Source organism: Photinus pyralis, unplaced genomic scaffold, assembly GCF_008802855.1.
Source record: "Photinus pyralis isolate 1611_PpyrPB1 unplaced genomic scaffold, Ppyr1.3 Ppyr1.4_LG1, whole genome shotgun sequence".
NCBI classification, from domain to species: domain Eukaryota; kingdom Metazoa; phylum Arthropoda; class Insecta; order Coleoptera; family Lampyridae; genus Photinus; species Photinus pyralis.
The window spans coordinates 29410022-29433150 of record NW_022170249.1 but is presented as its reverse complement, the minus strand read 5'-3'; the positions used below and the strand labels follow the sequence as shown (position 1 = coordinate 29433150).

At 36.2% G+C, this 23129-nt stretch overlaps 2 protein-coding genes across 2 annotated transcripts; both read left to right on the top strand.

Annotated features, from left to right (window-relative positions):
* The first annotated feature begins 9870 nt into the window (after window positions 1-9870).
* LOC116160542 lies at window positions 9871-11037 on the top strand. Its single transcript, XM_031473765.1, has 2 exons — window positions 9871-10461; window positions 10520-11037. Exons 1-2 carry the CDS (start codon window positions 10417-10419, stop codon window positions 10919-10921), a joined length of 447 nt encoding a protein of 148 aa, XP_031329625.1. The 5' UTR covers window positions 9871-10416; the 3' UTR covers window positions 10922-11037.
* A 5554-nt stretch (window positions 11038-16591) lies between these two features.
* LOC116158988 lies at window positions 16592-22848 on the top strand. The gene is made up of 3 exons (XM_031471874.1): window positions 16592-17024; window positions 20731-20845; window positions 21974-22848. Exons 1-3 carry the CDS (start codon window positions 16669-16671, stop codon window positions 22136-22138), a joined length of 636 nt encoding a protein of 211 aa, XP_031327734.1. The 5' UTR covers window positions 16592-16668; the 3' UTR covers window positions 22139-22848.
* The last annotated feature ends 281 nt before the right edge of the window (window positions 22849-23129 follow it).

Here is a 23129-nt window from a genome sequence, read left to right as displayed (position 1 = left end):
ATAATGACAGATTTTCGGACGTGATTTCTTACAGTATGCCTCTTGGAGTATATTGAGGTGTGGATATTCTAACGTTAATAACACAACTATGAATGAATCACTCCGTGTTCTTCATATATAAAAGTTAATTAACTTAATTAATTAATTAATTAAGTAATGCCATTACGTTCCCATGCAGTTTATGATAACGTATGATCTATATGCTCTATTGGCATAACGAGTGGGACAGTAAAATTCAATGGTAAAACGTGCAGGCATACGCAACAGAAGTTGCAAAATTGTTAAACAAATTTTCGTGTATTGATACAGTATGCCCCTTTGTTTTTCACTTCATCTCGTAGATGTATTTAGGTAGTATATATAATTCCCAGTTACAACTGTAATTTACAAAACAATTTCCTATGTGTCCTATCCAGAGCTTCGTAGCATACTGAAGAAAATGACGGCATATTAGATATATGAAGAACACGGAGTGATTCATTCATAGTTGTGTTATTAACGTTAGAATATCCACACCTCAATATACTCCAAGAGGCATACTGTAAGAAATCACGTCCGAAAATCTGTCATTATCCACCGGTCTAGAATGACATTCATATTTTAGAGTACGAAAAATGTAAAGCAAAGTGGAGTTGGAACGATTTTATTTTTACCAAAATATTCAAACAAATCAATTTTCATGAGCATTTATTTGAGAGTGCTCAAATCAGAGCATCGGGTTCTTATTTTCAGATTAAAAGTGGAGGTAAAGAACCTTCCGCAAAGTAAGAGTCATTAAAAGTTTATTCATTATTACTGATAGAAATTAAAATTCATTTTCTACAAGTGGGGTGTCGAAGCCGTTACAAATGACAAAAACTACCTAAATTGTTTTTCGTCTTCTTGCCATTCTAACACCTTACCATTAATATAGTCGAAACCAAAACCATGGAAAACTTCACTTACAAAACTGATTCATTGGCAAGTTTGATTTACAGTTGCATTAAACTATTGATTGAAGTAATAGGTTAATTTTTGGTTTCGTCATACATTTGTACTGGCTAGGGAATGTTTACCTGACCTCATCAGAAATGCTGCCGCCTCCATACTCGTCGGAAATTGAGATGACCCAAACGTGCTATCTTTACTCAAATGGTATGCTAGCCCAACAATTCGATATGTACAGGAGGTGAATAATTTCAACACTTTTCAATAAATAAACAAACAGACAAACAAATAACGCACAGTATCGTTAATATTAGAGATGTTACGGATGTGTGGTTATATCAGAACCGAATTCGGAAGCGGAGTTTTTAAATCTGGTTATCGGAACCGGAGTCGAAGTTAGGGGAGAGATGTCAAATCTGAAACAGTAGGTACTAGTAGTAATTTAAATCAAATATTGAAGCAGTCTTGGTTGTTTTTATAGCCTGTCATGCAAAAGCAATGTTTTCTTAGTAAATTCTGTAACAATATTAGCTAGATCTCATTTTAATGTAGGCGCAATTGTCCATTGAATTGAATGTTCAACCGATACTTAAGCATTTCTCGATTCTCATCTACGACTTTTTCATACTTTGTCCCGAGCTTTGTCCTATAGGGACCTCTTGACAATTATTTGAACTAAACCTTCTTACGAGTGGGCTGTTGAACTCATTAGCTAATGTCAAATCTAAAATCAACAGTCAACATTTACGGAAACTCACATTTCTGGTACTAAGCAAAGTAAAATATAAAGCTTTATTATTTCTTATTCCAGAACACAAAATTAAGGTTTACGATAAAATAGCCCGAGGTTTTTAAATACGCATTGCGCAACATTCCGTTGTGTAGAATTGCAATTAATGAACTTTTGTGGATTTATTTTACTTTGACTTATACCCTAAGGGACAGCGCCAGGACTTAACGATCTTTGCGTTCTCGGTGGTATCGTAACTTGGAGTTACTTTTGTATGGATTTGAAATACACGTAGTCCTGATAGGATAGGATATTCCATTCAAGCATTAGCTAAATGGCTTCTTGTAAAGTTTGATTATGTGTGATTCACATCCTCCTCCTGTCATGGAACGAAAGTCTTTCAAAACGAAGGAGATAGAGGGATTCGTACGTACGTACGACCCAGGCTGGGTTAAAATAGCACGCCTAAATCGGCACCCTGATTTATTACATCGTCAAAATATTGTCCTTATTTTGTGAGCCAATCCTATAACGTGAGGTTAGTTCGGCGCTGTAAAACTCAAACCCCGCCGCATAAACGGCCAGCTAGCTCAGATTCTTAATTAAAAGAAGGGCTCGAGATGAGAATCTTCCACAGCGGTTTGTTCGTTTGGGCATATAACATAAGTTTTTGATCTTTGGTAGTCACTAGAAATGATTAGTTGAGCGCCACCCAATTTTGCACAAATTCTGACCTCTCCTGTATAGAAATTGGGAAAACACAAGAGAGCCAAATAATAAATTCACTACGAGCAATTCTGATTTATTAATCCTGGCAAAACGGTGCAGGATCGGCAAATAAAATGTATCTTCAATACGACAATAACAAATACTTTAAATGACAAAAATAATCCCCAAATAAATTCCTGAACACTTCCCTAATAATTACGTTACCAGCCCCCTACAACAATGATCGAGCAAAAATGTAGTTAAGGTTTCAATGGATTCAAAGATTGAATTAAGTTAACCCGAATAACAACTCATATAGGCAACACTGGGTACAAGTAAATTAAAAATCTTACCTTGAATAACACATACGCTGTCTTCTCCGAAAAAGAGCTCTCCTTCGAAGTTCCAGTTCTGTAACACAAAAACAAACCCCAAGCTACAACGCTCGGAACGATTATATGAGCCGGAAGGGCCAAAAATAGCTTACTCGTAGCCGGCTCGTTTACCCATACGTTAAATACAGGTGCGTTGCTCTTGAAGAGAGCCACGACCTCAAACACTAGATGCGAACAAAATACAAAGCTCCGATCATAAATCGTCGGAAGGTTACACTAGATTAACGGTATTGAAGCAAATAAAAAAAAAGGTTGTGTAAAAGATCGTATCTTCCGAAAATTCCACCATCAGCTGGTCGCTCCCGGTATCGTTTAGGTGTTAGCGCTTATCTACTCGGTGGTACGCCGGATAGCTGCCGGCAATCAACAGGTGTTCGTACTCCGGAATATTCGCAAGATGCAAATTCATTTACATACAAGGATTCGTCTGTACAAGGATTGACCTACTACATGGATTGATCGGTACAAGAATTCATCTACTACCTGGATTGACCGGTACAAGAATTCGTCTACTACCTGGACCCCCTAAAAGTAATGAAGATGTAAAACTCCCTTAACGAGATTTTTAATAACATACCTGAAATCGTCAGGAGGGTAATGAAAAATACTTAAATCAATGAAATAGGTATGGAAATTATCCAAGAGGTTGTGAATCTGAAAGAATTTTAGATAACATAACGTAAAAGAAAGTCAACGCCATTTCACTTACATGTAGGTAGGGCGATGAACTTCCACCAGATATAGCCTCACAACGGAGAAAACGGCTTCTGAGTTACTCTACTCGACAACGCCAATAAACAGGTAAAATTGCCAGAGATTTTACGTGAATGATGGCAAATATTACCCACTGGTTTTAGAAGAATTCACAATGCCACGCTCTACAAGTACAACCTCGTTGGCTTTAAAACGGAAATGAAGTGAAAAAATTACGCGATTCTGCGCGAGGAAAGAAGCACGCGTACAAGTGACGCCATCTCACCTATATCCTGCCTAACGTAGCAAGCGGTAATTTTGAAATTTGAATATAAATAAACTAAACTGTTACAATCCCTCCATTTTATGGCAGGGGTGCCAACGGTACAGCCTCTTATAATCGAATCCACTTGAAACCAATGTCATAATTTTGTGCCTATTTTGGCCTGATTTGTGCGCCCATCAGCAAGTTTTGTGCGCCTTTCGTTTCGGAGAAAAATGGCGGCCCATCTTAATGTTACATACCTATATAACTATAATTTAACATTGGCACAAGCCATAGCCAAACAGTGTATTATGGTTTCAACAAATTAGAAGACGAGAAACTGAAATATTTATATCGGAGATCAAATGTTTAAAAAAAACCATTCAATTAAGCAACATTAGAATAAATTTAGAACTACCACTTTGCAAGTTATTGCCCTCAGTAGGTACTTGACCTGTACGCTAATAAATGAAATGAAACTGAAACGTACCACTCCAGAAAAATCATGGCAAATCTGGTTAGTGTTATTCGCAAAAACATAATTAAAGTGCACCTACCTCCAACTCCAACATTTCATTTTAAAATACTCAACTCGAGTACCTTTCGAAATACTTTCCGTTTTAAAATTAAACAAAAATTTCAAATTAAATATCGTCCATGTAGACGGGGTGTAATTTGCTTCTTTGGTTGGCTAATTTTTTCCCGTTTGTATGCGAGATGATTTAACATCTGAAAATGAAGATGTATGACTAACTATAATTCCAAACTAGGCTTGTTACTTTCGAAAATTAGATCGTAAAACTGAGTTCCTTAAATGCGCTATTCAGCTACGGTTTTTGCAAGTGAAATTTCGATACGTATTTTAACGTTATTGAATTGCAGTTACATTTTTTTAGGCACAATCAATATCATTATCATAATTCCGCTTATTAATTTTGAGTATATGTAAAAAAAAATTCTGATCCATACATAACTTAATGAAAACAAGTATAAAGGTGTATGAGAGATGTATTCCTCGCATTTTTAGTACTTTTCCAAATAATAGCCAAGACTACAATATAAACCGGCTTTATGGTTCAGTGGTAGTGCGTTGGGCTATAAATCCGGAGGTCGGGTGTTCGAACTTGGGTTGAGGTGAATTTTTCATATGTGGCAGAGATAGGATAGGAATTACCTTAGACCAGTTTCGAGCATTCTGCCGGCTACTCCGAATTAGGTTTTCCTGCAGTTTTCCTAATTCGTAAGGTAAATACCGGAGTAGTATAGACCAACTTAAGACCTTCTGCAGAGGCACCTCTAAATAGCATTATGCGGGTCACTCTGTAATTGGGCGCAAGCCTGTTGAAGGCCCAGAACAAGAGAGGGATAATAAATAATTAAAAAATAATTAATTAATTAATTAATTAAATAATATAAACCTTGTATACCATTCAGAGCGGTCGAATTGAATTGAATAATTAATTTTTGGGAAAAAAACCTGAAAATAATGTCGATTTCTATTCTTCATATGACAATTTATGGTATGAAAATATTACACCCTTCTAGCACTCCCTCTGAATTGTAAGGATCGCCTCTCAAAAATCTTAAATGAAAAAGAGGGCCGCGTTGTACTTGTTTAAATGGGATTTGAATTCTGTTTAGCAATAGGTATATACATTTTTGAATTTGTTGCAATCATGACGCAGAAAATAATTTTGAAGGTGCAAAATTTTGACAATTTTCCCCATCACAAAATGAAACAGAATCAAGCAATAATGCATGCGTGTTTTGAAATCATTCCGTTCATAACTGTTTAGCCTAAGAAGAATAAAAAACATTCGTAAATATCTGCTTATTTTGCCAAGGGCCGGTTTTGTGACAGTAATTTCCATGGAAACAAATGTATTAAAGTAGGAGATTAGCTATATTATCAAGAAAGTTTATTTGAAATATGAAAAACCGGCCCTAAAAATCTTCATAAAATCATAAACCTCTGTACTAAAGCACCTTTTTAAGGGCCTTCAAATTTTCCGCTGTGCTCTACAACAGGGGTGGGTGGCCAACCTTTATGTGTCAACGTGCAATTTTTAATGACGCCATAGACGTGTATAATCTAATCGGAAGGCATTTTGACGAGGCTCTTTTCAAACTACACCATCACTGTGAACACCATTCTTTAAAAGAACGGTCCGTGCGTGAGATCAGTATTGGTCTTATGGAAGGTAACGTTGCCAAATGTATTGTCTAACAAAAGACGCGGGCTGGAGAAACCTATTAACATAACAATGGCACGTGCCATAAGTACCGATACTAAATTAATTCAATACAATCGCACTATCGGTATTGACAAAACTTGCCACTTTTGTGAAAATAATTACACTTTGTTTTTACTTCTGTCGATTAGATTAGGTACCTATAATTAAATATTATCGGAGAAATCGGCACAAAACTTGTCCTTATAGTTTATAGTGTTTGTCAGCTGTTAAGCAGTAGTAATAATAACAGACAAAAGTTGTAGTACATGTCCGAAAACGTATAACATTGGGCAATAGCCGTTATGAAAAGATGGATTTTCTTTAATGAGAGGTATTCTGTGAAACAGCGGAGCGAATTAATTGGCGGGTTAGGTTTAGTCTTATTTTGAAAAATACTATAGTGTATGGATACGAGTTTACATATACGCCTCAAATTTCATGAACTTATTTATCCTCTATAAGAGCTCAATTACGAGGTAATTGGTGCATGAGCGTTTAATCTACAGTATTTGGAAAGATACGTTCTGAAACATTCGGTACGAAATCGATACCTTTTGTAGAAAATGTACATGTGTTTCACATTTGAACCTTACGCATTTTATACATTTTATAATGCATGTTTATACGAATTATAACAGTCAGCTATGAAATATTTCATTTCACTGCCACTTTCTACATCAAAAAGGCAAAAGGAACATTCGGAAAATGAGTTTCGGTTAATTTGGTTTAGGTTTTTCAGTTTCCAATTAAAATTTTAATTATATGTTGTTTATATCTCATTTTTACGTAATAACCACGAAAAATGTGTGCCTACGCGATTCTTCGAATATCAATATAACTGGTGAATAATTTTAAGTTAATTCATTCAAGTTAACGTTATAAAACTATTACTAATTAGGCTAAAGCACACTAAAGGGAATTGGCAGATTCAAGTTTACTCGGGCACTTCATCATATTCTGTTTGTGTCTAACGTCGTTGATTGATGTAAATTGGGATGTAAAGTCTACATATTCCACCTGCTGAAATAAATTCAACGTAATTGAAAGACGTTTTTCATTATACCTCTCCGAAAGTACTGTCGGTGTAGGGTGTTCCCTGGAATAGTATATTAAAATACAAAGTATCGTTAGAGCGAATTGCCGCATCAGTTCGAAGAAAGAACGTATGCGGTATGATTTTTTCGGTTTTGGAATGTACTCCATTACTTATTTTTCATAATTATTTGTTCTAAACACCAAAACTGATTATCTAAGTAGCCTTCTTTAACAATTTTATATTGTATAATACCTATGTCTGTCAGATTTAGGTTATCGATTCTGATTTGCTTCATCGCTCAGTACATACATGATAGAAAGTTGGCAGTCAAGTTCTTCTGCAGACAAAAAGACGCAATAGACACCAAGGGAGAATAGTCAAGATGACGGTACACCGACAGGAGTTAACAAGTATAAATTGTACACAACTCTTGTGCAGATAAAGCACATTTTTTTAAACCGAAATATTTTTGTAAATGGATGGGTTTTAAGGTACCTAGTAAGTAGCATGCTATATTTATCAATGTTTCCTTTGTTAGATTATTATTGGGGAGAGTCCACCAATAGATATGTCTCTTCCAAACAATTCATTTTGTTTTTGTGAGTACTCACCTCCGATCTTAAAGTTTTGACATCACCAATAGATATATTTCTTCAAGACGTCCCAATCGCCCTTTGTGAGTACCACCCTCCGATCATCTGATCTTGAGATATAAGGAATTATTTATATCAGATCACGATAAGGAGTCGAAGAAGAGGCTATGGCTAGTAGAAATAATGAGACCTTTCATTAGAGTACCATCAAGGATAAAACCAGTTCCACCCCCTCCCCCAATCCTCTCTTATGGTAAGGAATCCGAAAGTAGGGCGGTAGTTGGTAGACAACCGTTTCCTTTGTTGAGACATTTAATTGGAATACCATGAAAGATCAAATAATTTCTACCTCCTCCCTCCTCTCCTGGCCACCTACTAGTAATCTCGGAAAGGAGTCGCGCAAGAAAGTTATAGTTTGTACAAACCAATTCATTTCGGCGAGACCTTTCATTAGAATACCATGAAGGGTAGAACGTGTGTTCACTCCCGCCCCCACCCCATTTTCAAAAATGTTACTGAGACCAGTTGGTTGTCGCATGTAAAAGTTACATTCAAAAACAGAATCTCAGGAAGTAATTCATGGGGGGTCTCTGAGCTCTTGAGCTGAAAATGAAATTTGATGGCCGTCTGGCACACTTTCATATTGGAAAAAATTCCAGAAGTCTAGGATCATTCTGGACGGACGAACAAAACGCAAACAATTGCACATGCGGAAGCATAGTGAACCTACCACTTCTACTGCAACTTTTCTGAATCACTAGCATTCATTTCTGAAGCTTGAGACATCGCCTGCAACGTAAATTCTAAAAATTCGATACAACTTAATATTATACCGAACAATCCTCGATATCTTTACACATATATCATTTTTACGACACACCTTAAGGGGTTGATTCTGTTCCACCAGATCAGTAAAACAAATGTTTTGAATTGGCTTTAGTTTTACTTTTACTCAAGGTGCCCACATACAAAATTTCATTTGAATATCATAACAAAAATTGGGATTGCGCATGCGCAAACAATTTTTTTGAATTAGGCATTAGTTTTACTTTTATTCGAGGTGCGTACATACAAAACTTCATTTAAATATCTTAACACATAAAAAAATGAGGATTGCGCAAATACAAAAGTCGGGTTGCGCATGCGCAGTTTCTTTATATTCATCTGCATAGTTGCCTGAGGTTTAAGGAATATTTCCTAACACAGAAAACCCAGACATTCAGATGTCCTTTGTAACAAGAATAAAAGAAACCCTTTTTAGAGGTTTGGGCAGCTTTTGGGCTATAACTTTTTGGATCGTTAGTCTATGTAGCGACCTTTCTTATATTCTGAAGAACATGTGTATCAATTTTTAAAGCGATTGGACGTTTCTACACAAAGTTATCGTGCACACGGGCAGGGAGACAGACGGACGGTCGGGCAGACGGACGGACGGGGGCAGACAGACGGATAGACAGACAGCAATACAAAATTATACACGATCTCGAGGATCGTTAATAAAACGACAAAATCATGTACCTATGAAGGGTACGGTACGGGGTCCGTTACCCCCCCCCCCCCAATAAAAACGACAAAATCATATACCTATGAAGGTACGGGGTCCGTTAACTCCCCCCCCCCCCCACTTAAAGATTTGATAGTCGTATGCAACTGAATGCGCTCGTTAAAAAAAGTAGCCGATAGTGTTTTGCTATTTATCGAAAAGAGGAAAATCTATGGAACCAAGTACGTTATGGAGTAGGTTTTCAATGATTAAGAGTAGTCTTGCAATAAAAGAAAATTTGAACGTTAACAAATTTTGCAAAACCATCGCGTTTTTGACACGTCAGACCGTCGGTTGCATCCCAACAAAATGAACTACCTAACAAGGGAGCAAGTTACTCAATTTTTGAATGAAGTGGCAGATATAAAATGGTTACTTCCTAATAGCAGAGGAGTTAGCTCGAAATCCACTGAACGAGAGTGATCGAAATTATAACCAATGGAGTTCCACTTTGGCCTAACCGAGTATGCTAAAATCGACCGTCTACCGCCTCAGATCGTATTACGCTGTGGTACCTACTTCTTGCAGTATCTACCAATTCTAAATGGTTCTTTTTTGAGAAAGTAAGTTATACACCAAATGAAAACGTCGACAATAACTCTTAAAAAACTAATTAAAAAAATCGCGAACATTTGATAACTCCGTAAAAACACTTCTTAGTCGATTTTTCACGAACTTTCTACGAATATAACAGAACCTAGAACAGAACTATGTTATACTCGTAACTGGAAAGGAAACACGCATATTAGTGAAGCCAGACGAGTGGTGCGCTTAGCGTTTCCATTAACGCCGTCATTTTTATGACCTCAAATCGCTTGACGGGAGCGCAATAGATCACCGTTTATTAACGGGACTATAGACACGGCGTTTTACATACTGTATGACATAAAACTACTCCAAAAACAGTCAAGAACAGAACTCTTCCAATAAAATATAAATAGACTAAAAATGAATACAACTTAGATATCACAGTATCGAAGAAACCTACAATCGCATCAAAGAGAGCAAAAAGAACGCAACATAGATGCCGTTTGAGACAAACAAGTAATAAACACCACTATTACGGAATAAATAACAATACAAGGAAAAAAATCGAAACTGCAACGATTTTACTACTTTACTAGTACCGACTAGAAAAGGAGAAGCTGGTAAAGCTTTTAAAGCGACAAAATTCTTATCCTATCATATCCTATCTTCATATAAAGGTAAACACGACTTGCGTATATAATCGGTGGATTTTATAACTTTGAAACAGAATAGTTTTACAACTGTAAACTGCAACACCTGCCACCATGAACACCTTTACTGCAATCTGCCTGCTCCTATGCGCTTCTCTGGTAAAGACAAATCATTCGCAATAATTATCAGTTTAATCAATTTATTGTTTATTTATAGGCAATGGGGATGGATCTTCCCGACGACGTAGTAAAATGCATAAAGGACTTGAACCTCGACAGAAGTCACATTGAATCGATCCTTTCAAATGATTCCGACAAATTTCTTCCTGAAAACGATACCCAGTTTAACTTATTTTTCTTCTGCTACTGGAAATCAATAGAGTTCCAAAATGAAGATGGTACTTTCAACTCTGACAAAATAGTGAAACGAATTAGTACTGCCGCTCGAAAGCATTACGGTGGAAAACCAGATGACAACACTCCTATCGGGGTAGAGATAAGGACTCAGGCAGTTTTTAGTTGTAAAAATATTCCAGCAGGCGAGTCGCACGGACAAACTGCTCTTAGGATGACAAATTGTATCGATAAGCATCTCTTTGCGATTCTCGGAAAGCTGTAATAGAACAGATTTGCCCTATTTACGTTTCTTATTCCATTGCTATTGCTTTACCTGTATGATACTACCTATATTTTATAAATGCTAATTAGTAACTAACACTGGGTCATTTACCTTCATTACAATGTATAAAATCTGGAAATGTGATGTTTTGAATTAATTTTTAAGTAATATTTGTATTTGTGAAAATAAATTGTTATTATCGATAAACAGTACCTCAAAATTGTTTCAATTTTAACGCACGATCACAGGTCAGCTAAATCTCCTAGCTCTTATATAGATCTACTCTTACCATTCATAAGACTGTGTGATCCAACGTTTCAAACAGAGGTTTATTTGTAGGATGCCTGTCTTATTATTTATAACATGTTGCGAGAGGTTTATGCCATGGTTCGAGATTGATTTGAAATACCTATCCCGTGCCATTGTGCTTAGGGGCGCATATAATTGCTGTTGCTTCCGGTGCATGATTTCTAAATCGACCGACGAAAGAAGCAGGTTTGAGTCACAGAAATATACACAAATATAGTATAATAAGATAAGTGGGAGGTGGTGGTATAACTATTTCAGTCACTCTTACCGCGTCCAGTTTGTTTATTCTGCACTCTCCAAAACCATTGAATAATAAATCTGAATAGAAAGACAACGCAATGCTTTTTGAAGGGTCCACTTTAACGGAGTTTCTCCGTAGGTTGCCCTCTGGGACAAACTCCGCTTATTAAAAGCATTGAATTTATAACTATCAAAAGTAACTAAATTTTAATCGAGGTTTTATACCACCTACTCAACTGAATCAAAGTGATTAGATTTCTTTAGATGACGCTACTTTCGCGTACTTATCTCGTAGACTGCGTGGGAGTTGTAACAGCAGGTGAAGATCGTATTGCAATATTATCTCTGTATTTACAAACTTATGCTTACGTAATACATGTTATTATTTGCACACCTCTTTAGGAAATGACGTCAAAGTTATCAACTTACAAGTAAATCTTGATTCCAACGATCTTACCTTATGTAGACTTTAAGATCGAAATTAAACTTTACTATTATTGTACCTATAGACAATGTTTTGGGATATTTCAGAATATGCAATATACTGTCAGTCTCAGTTGTGCGAGCATTTACAGATATTGTTTAATTGCTGTTTCCGTATATAAATTCACAAATAACATGTTTTTGAGACAAAATTTGGAATTAAGTACTACTTTAAACAACAACTTTAAAATTCAAATGAGAGAAGTGCAATATAATCTATTATGATGTGAAATGAAAGGTTTTTTAAATCGGCTTCATGAAAGAAATTGTATTGCACTTTTACGAAACGAAGACTCGAAAACGCCATGCCGGCACGTTTGCTTCTAAACCTTTTTCTACGTCTCTCTTGTAACATATTTTTGATATTTTTTAAATATTAGATAATAATTACGGCACCTGAAAATACCATAAATATCAAGTACTTCTACAATTATTTATGCAAAATTCGAGTATTAAATCAAAAATCTGTTACAATAGAGGCATAGATGTGTCCTTTATCTTTACATCGGCACCTAACAACGTAACAACACGGTATAGAATCCAATTTACTCAAAATGTTATACTAAGTCCCACACCTAGACACGCTATTCGACCCATATAATTTCTATTGAAGCGCTTTCCTAGTCGTATGCTGAGAACGGCCTCTTAAGTTCTCGAGTTTACGGATCGAATAAGAAATTTCAAAGCTATTATGAATTTCCATAGCAAGAGAAAAGACGCAGTCGTCAATCGCATTCAATGGAATGTTTTTTACCGTCAAAAAATAAATCAAGAGAACATACATCATAGGGTCCGTTCACTTAGCCCCCCATTAGCCCAAAAATGAACCGTGTCCTTTCATTCTTAAATCGCTTCCCTAATAGTCTGGATGCCAAACTGGGATTTTTGGCTTAACCTGGAAGTGAGGTACGGTGAAGATTTTTTGACGGTTTTTGTTCGTAAGGATGTCTACTTTGAGAATGCCACCTTGACACCCTTGAGCATTTTGAGAAATTCAAGATGGCGGCCAAAAAATACAAAAATTAAAGTTTTAAAAAATATGAGCATATAACACGTGGATTTTAGGGTTTTTAAGCCTTCTGAATTAAAATTTTTAGTTAAAAATATTTTTGGGGGCGTTTTGGCGGATTGGGGTGGTGTTTTTAAGGGGTTGGTTTTTATATTTTTTCAATATTAACTTGTCGTACATCGATTTATATGTTTTTATGGATAAGGATCCCGAATTCCATATCAAAATGGAGGTACAGCAAGTTATTCAATGTTAAAAAAGTAGAACGACGCCGACAGACGGCCCGAAAATAACATAAAACGCACGGTACGCCTCGCCCGCGCTGCACGACATCATTTTAATAAAAAGATAATAATTATAACAAGTGCAATACGTCTTTTTATAGGTTTCTTGGGGTGGAGATTACAATTTTGATGTCAAAGTATGATTTTTGAATAAATCCTAGAAAGATATACAAGATAGCGTCAAAATTATTATCTTTTTATTAAAATGATGTCGTGCAGCGCGGGCGAGGCGTACCGCGCGTTTTATGTTATTTTCGGGCCGTCTGTCGGCGTCGTTCTACTTTTTTAACATTGAATAACTTGCTGTACCTCCATTTTGATATGGAATTCGGGATCCTTATCCATAAAAACATATAAATCGATGTACGACACGTTAATATTGAAAAAATATAAAAACCCACCCCTTAAAAACACCCCCCACTCCTCCAAAATGCCCCCAAAAACATTTTTAACTAAAAATTTAAATTCAGAAAACTTCAAAACCCTAAAATCGATGTGCTACATGCCCATATTTTTAAAAAATTTAATTTTTGTATTTTTTGCAGACATTTTTGGGCGGATTCTTAAAATAGACCTACTTAGTGACCTAAAACCGCAAAAAAATTTTCACCGTACCTGAAACAATCACTACACAACAGTTACAATGATAAGTGACACGTTTTTAATTAGGTTTTCGGGTATGCCCTTTCCGATTTTGAAAAAAATTTTCAAATTTCCTATCACGGAAGGGCGCACCCCTGCTTCGACGAAATTTGGTGCCTGGCGGTTTTTGAACATAAAAATCACGAATCTGGAATTAGTTTTTGAAAATTCGAAAAAAAAGTTCCACTGCAATTCTTGGCCGGACAACGAAAATGGAGAGAATTCCACGAAATTGGTTGTGTACATACTGGATGAGTTAAGGAACAAAATTTTAAAATAACTTTTCAAACAAAAGTTATAGGTACTCGTTTGGAGAATGGGCCTTGGGGTTACAAAGCGTCTCTCGCCTACTACTATAGTGAATGATCTAATTTCGTATGTAAAATAACGATTTAAGTTGCCCCCATTTGATTTGTCCTATTATCTCCAAAACCAAAAAGGCACAAACGGTGCGCATAAATGCACTATTGAGCACAAATGATTATTGAGGCACAATACGTAAAAAAAATTAGTTCATTTTTGGCTAAGTGAACGGACCTTTTATCATATTATCATAGCATATTGTTGTCTAATTATCTTGTATCCAATAATTGACTTTTTACGTTCTGCAACAACGCTGTTATTATTGAATTAAGAACTTATAATTTGTTAAAACATTAAGTCGGATATTCATCTGAAAACTATATTTAGACGATCGTTGTATCAAAGGTATCCAGTTACCGACGTGCGTAAGTTTATCAATGGCATGATGTCACCGTAGTCAAAACATTCTCTCTCACCTCTCTACTCATTTTGAAGTGAGTATCTCGGCTATATTGTATGAATTAAAAAATGTTGAAGAGTTTCCTTTAATCACGTTTTGTTACTTGCCGTACGATACCAGCACATTCTAGATAATGAATACTGGCCACCTTTTCTCCTATCTCACTGACCTTCTATTCAGATTTATTATTCAATGGTAACAGTAAGAATTTCCTACTAGCCAAAGGTTTTTGAAAGTCTTTTCTAAATAATCTAAATAAAAAAAACTCTCGTGGCTCGGGTCAGTATGCTTGAGCAGCCTGAAACTTCTATAGGATTTTTTTTTACAAACCTCTGCGAAAAATCATTTTTCGGCATCCGTGCTTTTTGAGAATTCTTGAATAATTCTGCGCTAAATTAGACAAAATTAGTAACTAGCTGATTTTTCCGTGACGGTTGGTATATGAATAAGGTAAGTATTTTATGAAAGTTCTCCTTCACTTCGTTCCCCTTGCTTCACTTGCTATAGCCTGGAGAAAAGTGTTAAGTGACGCGAAACCTACTAAAACTCGCTATTTCGCTGTGGCACCGATTTGGTGGTATGTGGCAGGGTTTATTATTCTAACTAACCACTGTTATCTGAACAATTTAAGACCACAACCAACTCAAAAAATCGGTCCAATAGCATGAGCCGCTAGTAGCGATTTAGTGGGTTTTCACGTTACTTAACTTCTTTCCCCCGTTTAGCGGGTGGAAGCAAGCCGGAGGAAACGAGGGTAACTTTCAGAAAACTTACTCTTACCATATGCAGTTATCAAAAAATTACGCAATTAGTAAGAGAGTCCATAGACCCTTATAAATACTGCAGTCTGAAGGTCCGAATCTGCGTAAGTTACTAATTTTGTCCATTTTTTTACCTGAAAATTGCATCGCGTATTTACCATGTATTCTCAATAAACATACTTTTTCAAATCCCCAAATCTTCGTGTATAACTTAGATTTTTATACAATCTCAACCCAATCGAAATTGTTTCGACCAAAATTTTACTTTAAAATCAAATGCATGTATATGCAGTATACAGTATCGGTGTTTATCAGTAATTCAATGCATTTAACGTGTTCGTGTATATTTTACAATAGTGGATAACCCTTCAATTATATTAAGCTCTGATTTCTTTGGTCCTTTTTGGTCTGTTCCGATTTCCTGATTTAAACTTCTCGTTCTTCACGTGTGCTGACCAACTTTTTTAAGCACGGAAACTGCCACCATCATATGATGCCATGAGGTAGCAGTCTTCTTTTTCCACGGTTTACGAGAATACCATTCTAAGGCAAGTTTAGCCCTTGTGGTGTGTTTTATAAAAATTTAATTGCGGTTGTTTGTTTTTCACATATTAGAAGCTCAGAAAAAGTGAATGTGCATTTCGCAATGATCCCATCCGCCCCGGGCCTCGAGCTTTAGCGAAATCGTATATTCAACTTTTTCGAATTGCAATTGCCAACTTGATTTATTTACATTTTAAACAATGTGTCTCGAGAAAATCTGTTAGATTAAAAAGTTTTTGATGGACTTGTTTATATGTATGGGAAAGTTAAGTACATTCTGACCTAAAGGCACTAGAAAAGTTTTCTCCGCGAATTTCTTTTCTTATAAATAAAGCTGTCAGGAAAATATTGCCTCGTTATTTATACTTTCCAAAACTCGAATATTTTGTTTTACGTTATTTAAAACTTCCACAAACTAGGATTGTATACAAAACACACAAATATTAATTAAGACCCCCGAAAAAAATAACAATGTAAGTTCGCGAAAGTTTCCATCGGTGGGCACGGAACGTATAACTCTTATTTGCACGCCAAGTCAGCGCCAACTTATCTCCTAAATTAATGAGCTCTTTTTATGCGGCTGAGCGATATTTTTCGTGTACTTAGCAAATAAGGGGAATAAAAAGATTCTCATTAGGCGGTTACACACACATTTCATTTTCAGGGATCTGGAAAAGTCACTGACATGCATACACGGATACAGTCGACTCTGCATGAATCTGCAGCAACGCAAGCACTTCAGAAAGCTCTTCCACGGCACCGCATCAATGGCGAACGACCTCTGCAGGAACGGCACCTACCAGGAGGAGTTCTTGTCGCACGCCCCTTGCATGCAGAGGGTCGCGGGCGATACGGAGGTCTGTTTCAGCAGGTACTCTGCTGCCATGACCGAAATTCAAGCAGCTACGAACAAGCAACAAGAACTCGAGGAGGCGGCGCAGCGTAACCGCTACCATCATCACCACCACCATCACCACCATCACAGGAACAAGACGGACGCGGAAACCGCCTACAAGTATCAGAAGGCGAAAAGGGAGCCGGCGGACGACGGACTAAAAAGCGTGTGCTGGTGAGTGTATATTTCCTTCAATCAGTTACGTAAAATCGACGGTTGTGGGCGTAAAGGGGATGTAATAGTATTTTACATTATTAGCCAGGTAAGTGAGTTTTTACTGGCGATAGGAGAAGTTGACTAGCGAGCCGTTAGGCGAGCTTGTCATCTCCTAGAGCCAGTAAAAACTATTACCTGGCGTATAATGTACAATATTTTATTTGTTACTCATCTGTAAACAATAGTAAACGTAGTTCTTAAATTAATCTTGAAGAAATGTCTAAAATATCATGTTATCCATGTAACAGAGACTTCGCATTAATTCTGGCCAATGAAATTACTAGATTACTAACTTGTAAAATTTTTACAGGTCGCCGCAATATTTCCAAAAGTTAATTAGTAAAACCCACGTTTCAATATTGCTGCAGTTTCCCATTTTTTTTCCCTTTTTTTTGTTAACTTTGCCGTGAGTGTATGGGTTTTTAATTAACTCAACAACTCTCGAAGTAAAGCAATAAAAAAATACTTCTCAATTTCCACATTTTCTGCACATTTAGACTTCGTTTCATTCGTTTCTAAAGAAAAACTATCACAAATTGGGAGGATGACTTTTATAAAACCGTCTTTTCATACATACACTTCGATAGATTTCAAAAAGTGTCATTGATCAAATGACCACAGTTACCGACAGGTAAATAACGAAATTAATTTACCTAGAACCCTTTACGTAACAGTATAATTTCCTAAACTTATATTGCGCATATTCTAAGAACTATATTAGGATTCAGAAGTGTTCTTAACATGTCTAGGACTTCAAAGGTTACCAAGAATGATTTCAAAATTTGTTGGAGAATTTCGATTAATCTCTTACAAACAACCCTCGAACTACTCATTGCAACCCTTCGCCAATTTAAAATTACTGATTTTTTTAAAGCAATTTCTCTCTGTCATCTCAATTTTCTATTGGAAAGGTTGTAAGTTTTAAGGTGCACGACATAGTTGTGTTCCTCGGATCGCCTGTGACTAAAATATATCTATCTTCATAGATAACTATTTTATTGAAACAAATTATTCCTAATTCCATAAGAAACGATTTAAAGTTGATGGTTTCCTTAGTTCCTTTCGTCAGAGCCATATGCCCTGCTTCTTTGGAGGGAAAAGCCACCGTCTTATGTTTTTTCGAGTCTCAAGATATTGGGCCTTCTCCAAACATGACCCAGCATAGGATTTTGTGTCAAACTTATTCGTTGGAGTAGGCATCAGTCATTCCGAAACGGTTCAAAAGTACATTTATATCCCGTTTGACTCATAAAAATTCCATCTCTATTTCGGACAAATTCAATGCCTAAGCAATATCGAATGTTTCCCAGATCTTTCATCTCAAATCTATTACTAAGAAAAGATATCAGATCATTGGCAATTTGTTGATTTTTTGATGAAATAACGAGATCATCGACATAAATAGCAATTAAGGTCGATGCAGATCCTGATCCAATGCGATATAAAGAAAGATCTTCCTTGGTGGGAGTAGTGTCAAACAATCTTAGTCAGGTCGTTCACTGGAAGCAAAAACAAGCGGCGGGAAACTCCAATTACTCCAGAATTGTTGCGTGTTTGACTTTACTTCTTCAAAAGTTGTTGGAAAATGCAAGTGCGTAGTCTGTAATGTGTCCCAAATAGCCATGCTTGCATCTTTTACAGGTGAGACGTCTCCTTTTACTGCTCTAGGGTGCTTTATATCCGACAAGGAATCAGAAAGTTCCTTCCACTTCTTCTTTACAGTTACCACTGAATCAAAAAAGTAATTACGATGAGTGCTTAAGACCAGGAGGGAACATAAAAAATTTCTGAAGTCGGGACCGGAAGCACCACATGAATTTTATTCTTCGTGGCTTCGTGGTTCATTTTTTACCCCAGGGCATTACCCCCCCCCCCTCACTAACGTGCAAGAAATGTAGATACGCGGACCACTTGACATATGACAGCTGTGTCTCTTGTTATGCAATCAGCACACTCTTGACAACATAATAAGGGGGGGGGGGGATTGCACTGGGGCCAAAAATGCCTCCCCTCCCACTTTTTTTTAGGGAAATACACTTTTTGATGCACCAGGACTCCGAATCAAACAAAATCTCGACGATGTCGGTCTGTCTGTCTGTATACTCTCATTTCCTGCTAAATAGCTGAACCGATTGGAACCAAATTTAGCCTACACATATTCTTGGACAAAATAAGGGCAGAATACGGTGCGCGGGTGACATCTGTGCTAGCTGCAGCGAATTTTTCATTGTGAGGGTTGTAACTGTTCAGAAATATTTCGCTTGAATAGGACTAAAATGTCTACAAATAACCCTCCAATTGCGCATATAAATGCAACCCTTCGCGAGTTAGAAATTATGGCATGTTTAAGAAATTCTGCTGTAGCAGTTAATAATCTATGGGAATCTTAGTAATCTCTTTCTAAATCTCCGTGAAAGTCTTACTAGAAAAGCAGATGTCTGTTTGAGAATCATCATACGAATCTGTCCCCTCCTAGAAGTCCCTTGTTTAATGTTCTTGGAAACATTCTTACGAATTGAAGAAATTGGACACCTTACTCACCCTTAAAATGGAGCTTTTAACTTGATGATCATCGCCAAGGCGACATGGAAACATCGACATGCAAGAAGAAATGTTATATAGTAGTATAATAATATGACGCATCCCTTAATTATGTACAAGTCTCTTCCACATCCAGCATATGAAGTTATGAAAGACTGTCACAAAATTCATAATTGTTAACAGTAGAACAAGCCCATTCTAATGCAAATTAATTCAACTAAAAGCCATTTTACACCAAAGTCTCCAAAATATTACTTAGCAGCAACTTTCACTGCTTCCTTGTTCTATTCATTACCCACAATTAAATGACACAGTCTAACAAGATGGTTTGTACCCTTCTCATTCTTAGCTATTTCATCTGTACGATGAGTCCTAGTTTTGCACTGATTAACGCATTTCAAATTTTAACCAACGCAACGTTTTTCAACTCTCCGGAGATTGTTAATTTATTCCGACCTCAATAAATGTTTAAGTTGCGTAATCGACAATTTTACGATTTTTTCTAACTTCGCGAAGACCGCCTATTTTAATTTTGGCAGTTTCGCACGGAAAGGTCGATACCGCATTAATTTTACCTATTTTTATGTCGCCTTGAACGTGATCCAAAATGGAAGCGCATCACTCTCGGACTGGAAAAGGGTGATTTCGGGCAATATTTAATGAGTGAAATAATGTAACAATAGTGAAACAAACTCCCCTCTTTATAATTCGGTATTAACATTTGAAAAGCGTCGTCTGGGCGTCTGTGAAAAGAACAAAAACCAACAAGACGTTCAAAATTAATCGCTCCTCATTCTACCGGAAGTTGTAATGGGATAATAAAGAAGATATACGTATTCGGTATTATTATAACTTTGTACAACTTGGTCCAAATTTTCTTTTGTATCTGACTCCCGTATTGATGAGCGTCGGTTCGTAATTATTCTCAATTTAAAAAAACGGGGTCGAATTTAGCATGGGATGCGGTTGGTCAACATTAAAGGAAACCGAATGCAAAAATGTTTGTACGTATTTTAATGTAAATGACATGGAAAACCTTTTTGTACGCACGCTTAGCAATATATGTCCTCAGATTTATGTAATGTAAATTTTTTGCGAATTTCAATTATTTACTCTGTTTCAGCTCGTTCCAAGAGTACCTTAATTGTTATACGCAAACAATTAGGAGGTCCTGCGGTGAAGACGCAGCCTTATTTAGTAGAAGATTTCTGGATCAAATGGCCTCATCCATGATTAAGGTAAGAAGCATCAAACGAACGTGACTTCAAATAATTCGTGTCTGCCCATAGAAAAATATTAATGCGACCGTGGCCATTCATACTAATTATTACGAGGATCTTGTTAATTGTAAAGAATAATTACATTCATTTCAGTGCGAGGGAGCGATTTCGTCGCCTTTTCATTCGGTTTTTCTTTCGCGGAACGAAACGTCCATAAGCACAAGACTATTAGATTTGTACCTAACATACAATTTAGTTTTATAACTGATCCTTTCAATTGACATTTGCTGGCTTTAATCGGGAGTTTATCCTAATTAAAAGTTTTACTGGCAAATTGCTATTTTTCAGTTAAGTGTAGCAATTAATCTAATTTTCTTAAAAATCCTACTATAGAAATTCCCTTCGAAACCGTTCTCTAGAAATCTACCCATCAGGGATTTTCTTGGAAATTTCAGTAGAAATCATCTCGGTAATGTCCGCTTCAAAAATTTTTTGAGACAATTTTTTGAATTTATCCTAGAAATTCTTTATGGAAACTATTCTTTTTCTAGTAATCTTCTTGTAAAGAAAATTTCTTAAAAATATTGTTAAGTATCGTCTTGGTACGAGAAAATCCTCAGCAGCCTACTTAAGTTTTCCATTACAATTCATTTACTTAATTGTTAATCGCGGTTACCCTTGATTCCCTGAAGGTTTGTACAGGGAAAGAAAAATTACCGTTGTTTACAAAAAAGGGCATTTGAAAATTGTGTACCAAATTTTTATTTCGGCACCTGCAGTTCACTAGAAACGTAATGCCATAATTTTTAGTTTGATAGCATCTGTATAAGTAATAAGAAATTAATTAAACTTAAATAACCCAATTCCATACACGCGATGGTTTTACAAGTGCCGTCATTAATTTCAACTGGTGTAATTAACACGTCTGTTCTTTTTCCTTTTGTAAAACAATTCATATTGATTATTGAACGTGTAAGGGAAATTCGAGCAAGATGATAAATAATGCTCGCGTATAGATATCTAAAATGCAAACCCCTACGAATTACTACGTTTACGTGATCGCCTTAAAGAAAATTTGGATTCATCTCTTTTTTTTATTTATATCTTTCCGCCTACAATTATTTTACATCAAACATTCTGTTTCAGATGCATTGTATGGACTTCAGCGCGGAAGATTGCAGACAAAAAGGATTTCACATAGAAGGCTTTCACACGGAAGGCCTTTCATATCCTTACAACGCATCACAGAAGCTATCATCGAGTATTAGAGCACTTTTAGTTGTAGTCACATTAGCGCTCTTTAACAGGTGAACTACCCCTAATACATTAGCTTAAAAACAAATACTTGTGATTCCGCCAGAATGTGTAAATATTGCACCTCATTGTTATAAAAGGGAAAGTTAAAAAATATTTTTCTTAAAAAAAAACTATTTTAAACAAATTTGGTCAACTATCAAAGAAGTAAGACTGAATTTTTGAGGTTACCGAAAATAATGTGATATTGATTTTCTTTGTTTATTAAATGGGGTGCGTTTGAGGAGAAAGTTTCTACTTTATTAGGCTAGCTGTAGATGTTCTAAGTGTAATTTATAACAAAGTTAGGAAGTGAGCACTATTAATGTAACTCTCACCATGAGCATGACAAATCCTATACTGTTAGTGAAATAGTGCACCGTTTAGTGATCTTTGTGTGTTAGATTTCAGTATTTTTTGAATAAAGTTTGAGTAGGTATTTATTGCATATTCCGCTGGATGGATGATTGTTAAAATTTGTACCGTAAGAGTATTTTTTAATTTATGTAAATGAAATATTTTTTACAGTTCTAGTCTAATGCAGCAGCATGTAAGGATTAGACGAATTGTTGCTAAATGTAAATTGTAAATGCAGTTTTATTTGTGAAGTACCGTCCAGAGTTCTCAATTCATCTATTGGCATATTGTTAATTAACCATATCATTTTAATATAGATGGTTTATTGTATATATGCTAAATTTTAGAGATTGCGTAATAAATTTCAGTAATTCAGTTTAAATTGTTTCTTTTTGATTTTTAGGCTTACAGGCTTGTTCATCATATAACAGAACTTTAATAGTATTGGTCCCCTCCCCTATTCACTTCCAAGCTGTGGTTCCAATTCAGTTCTGGCGAGGTTGTGATTTAGCGTGATTAGTGGTGCCAAAACAGCGCTCTTTTGGCATGGATTTCAATTTTCGGAAATGGGAGGGCTGTACTGTTGTAGAGAGATTGGAGGGTTTCTTGCACTGATTGACGATCACTTTATCACCAACTTTGTCTAAAAGTC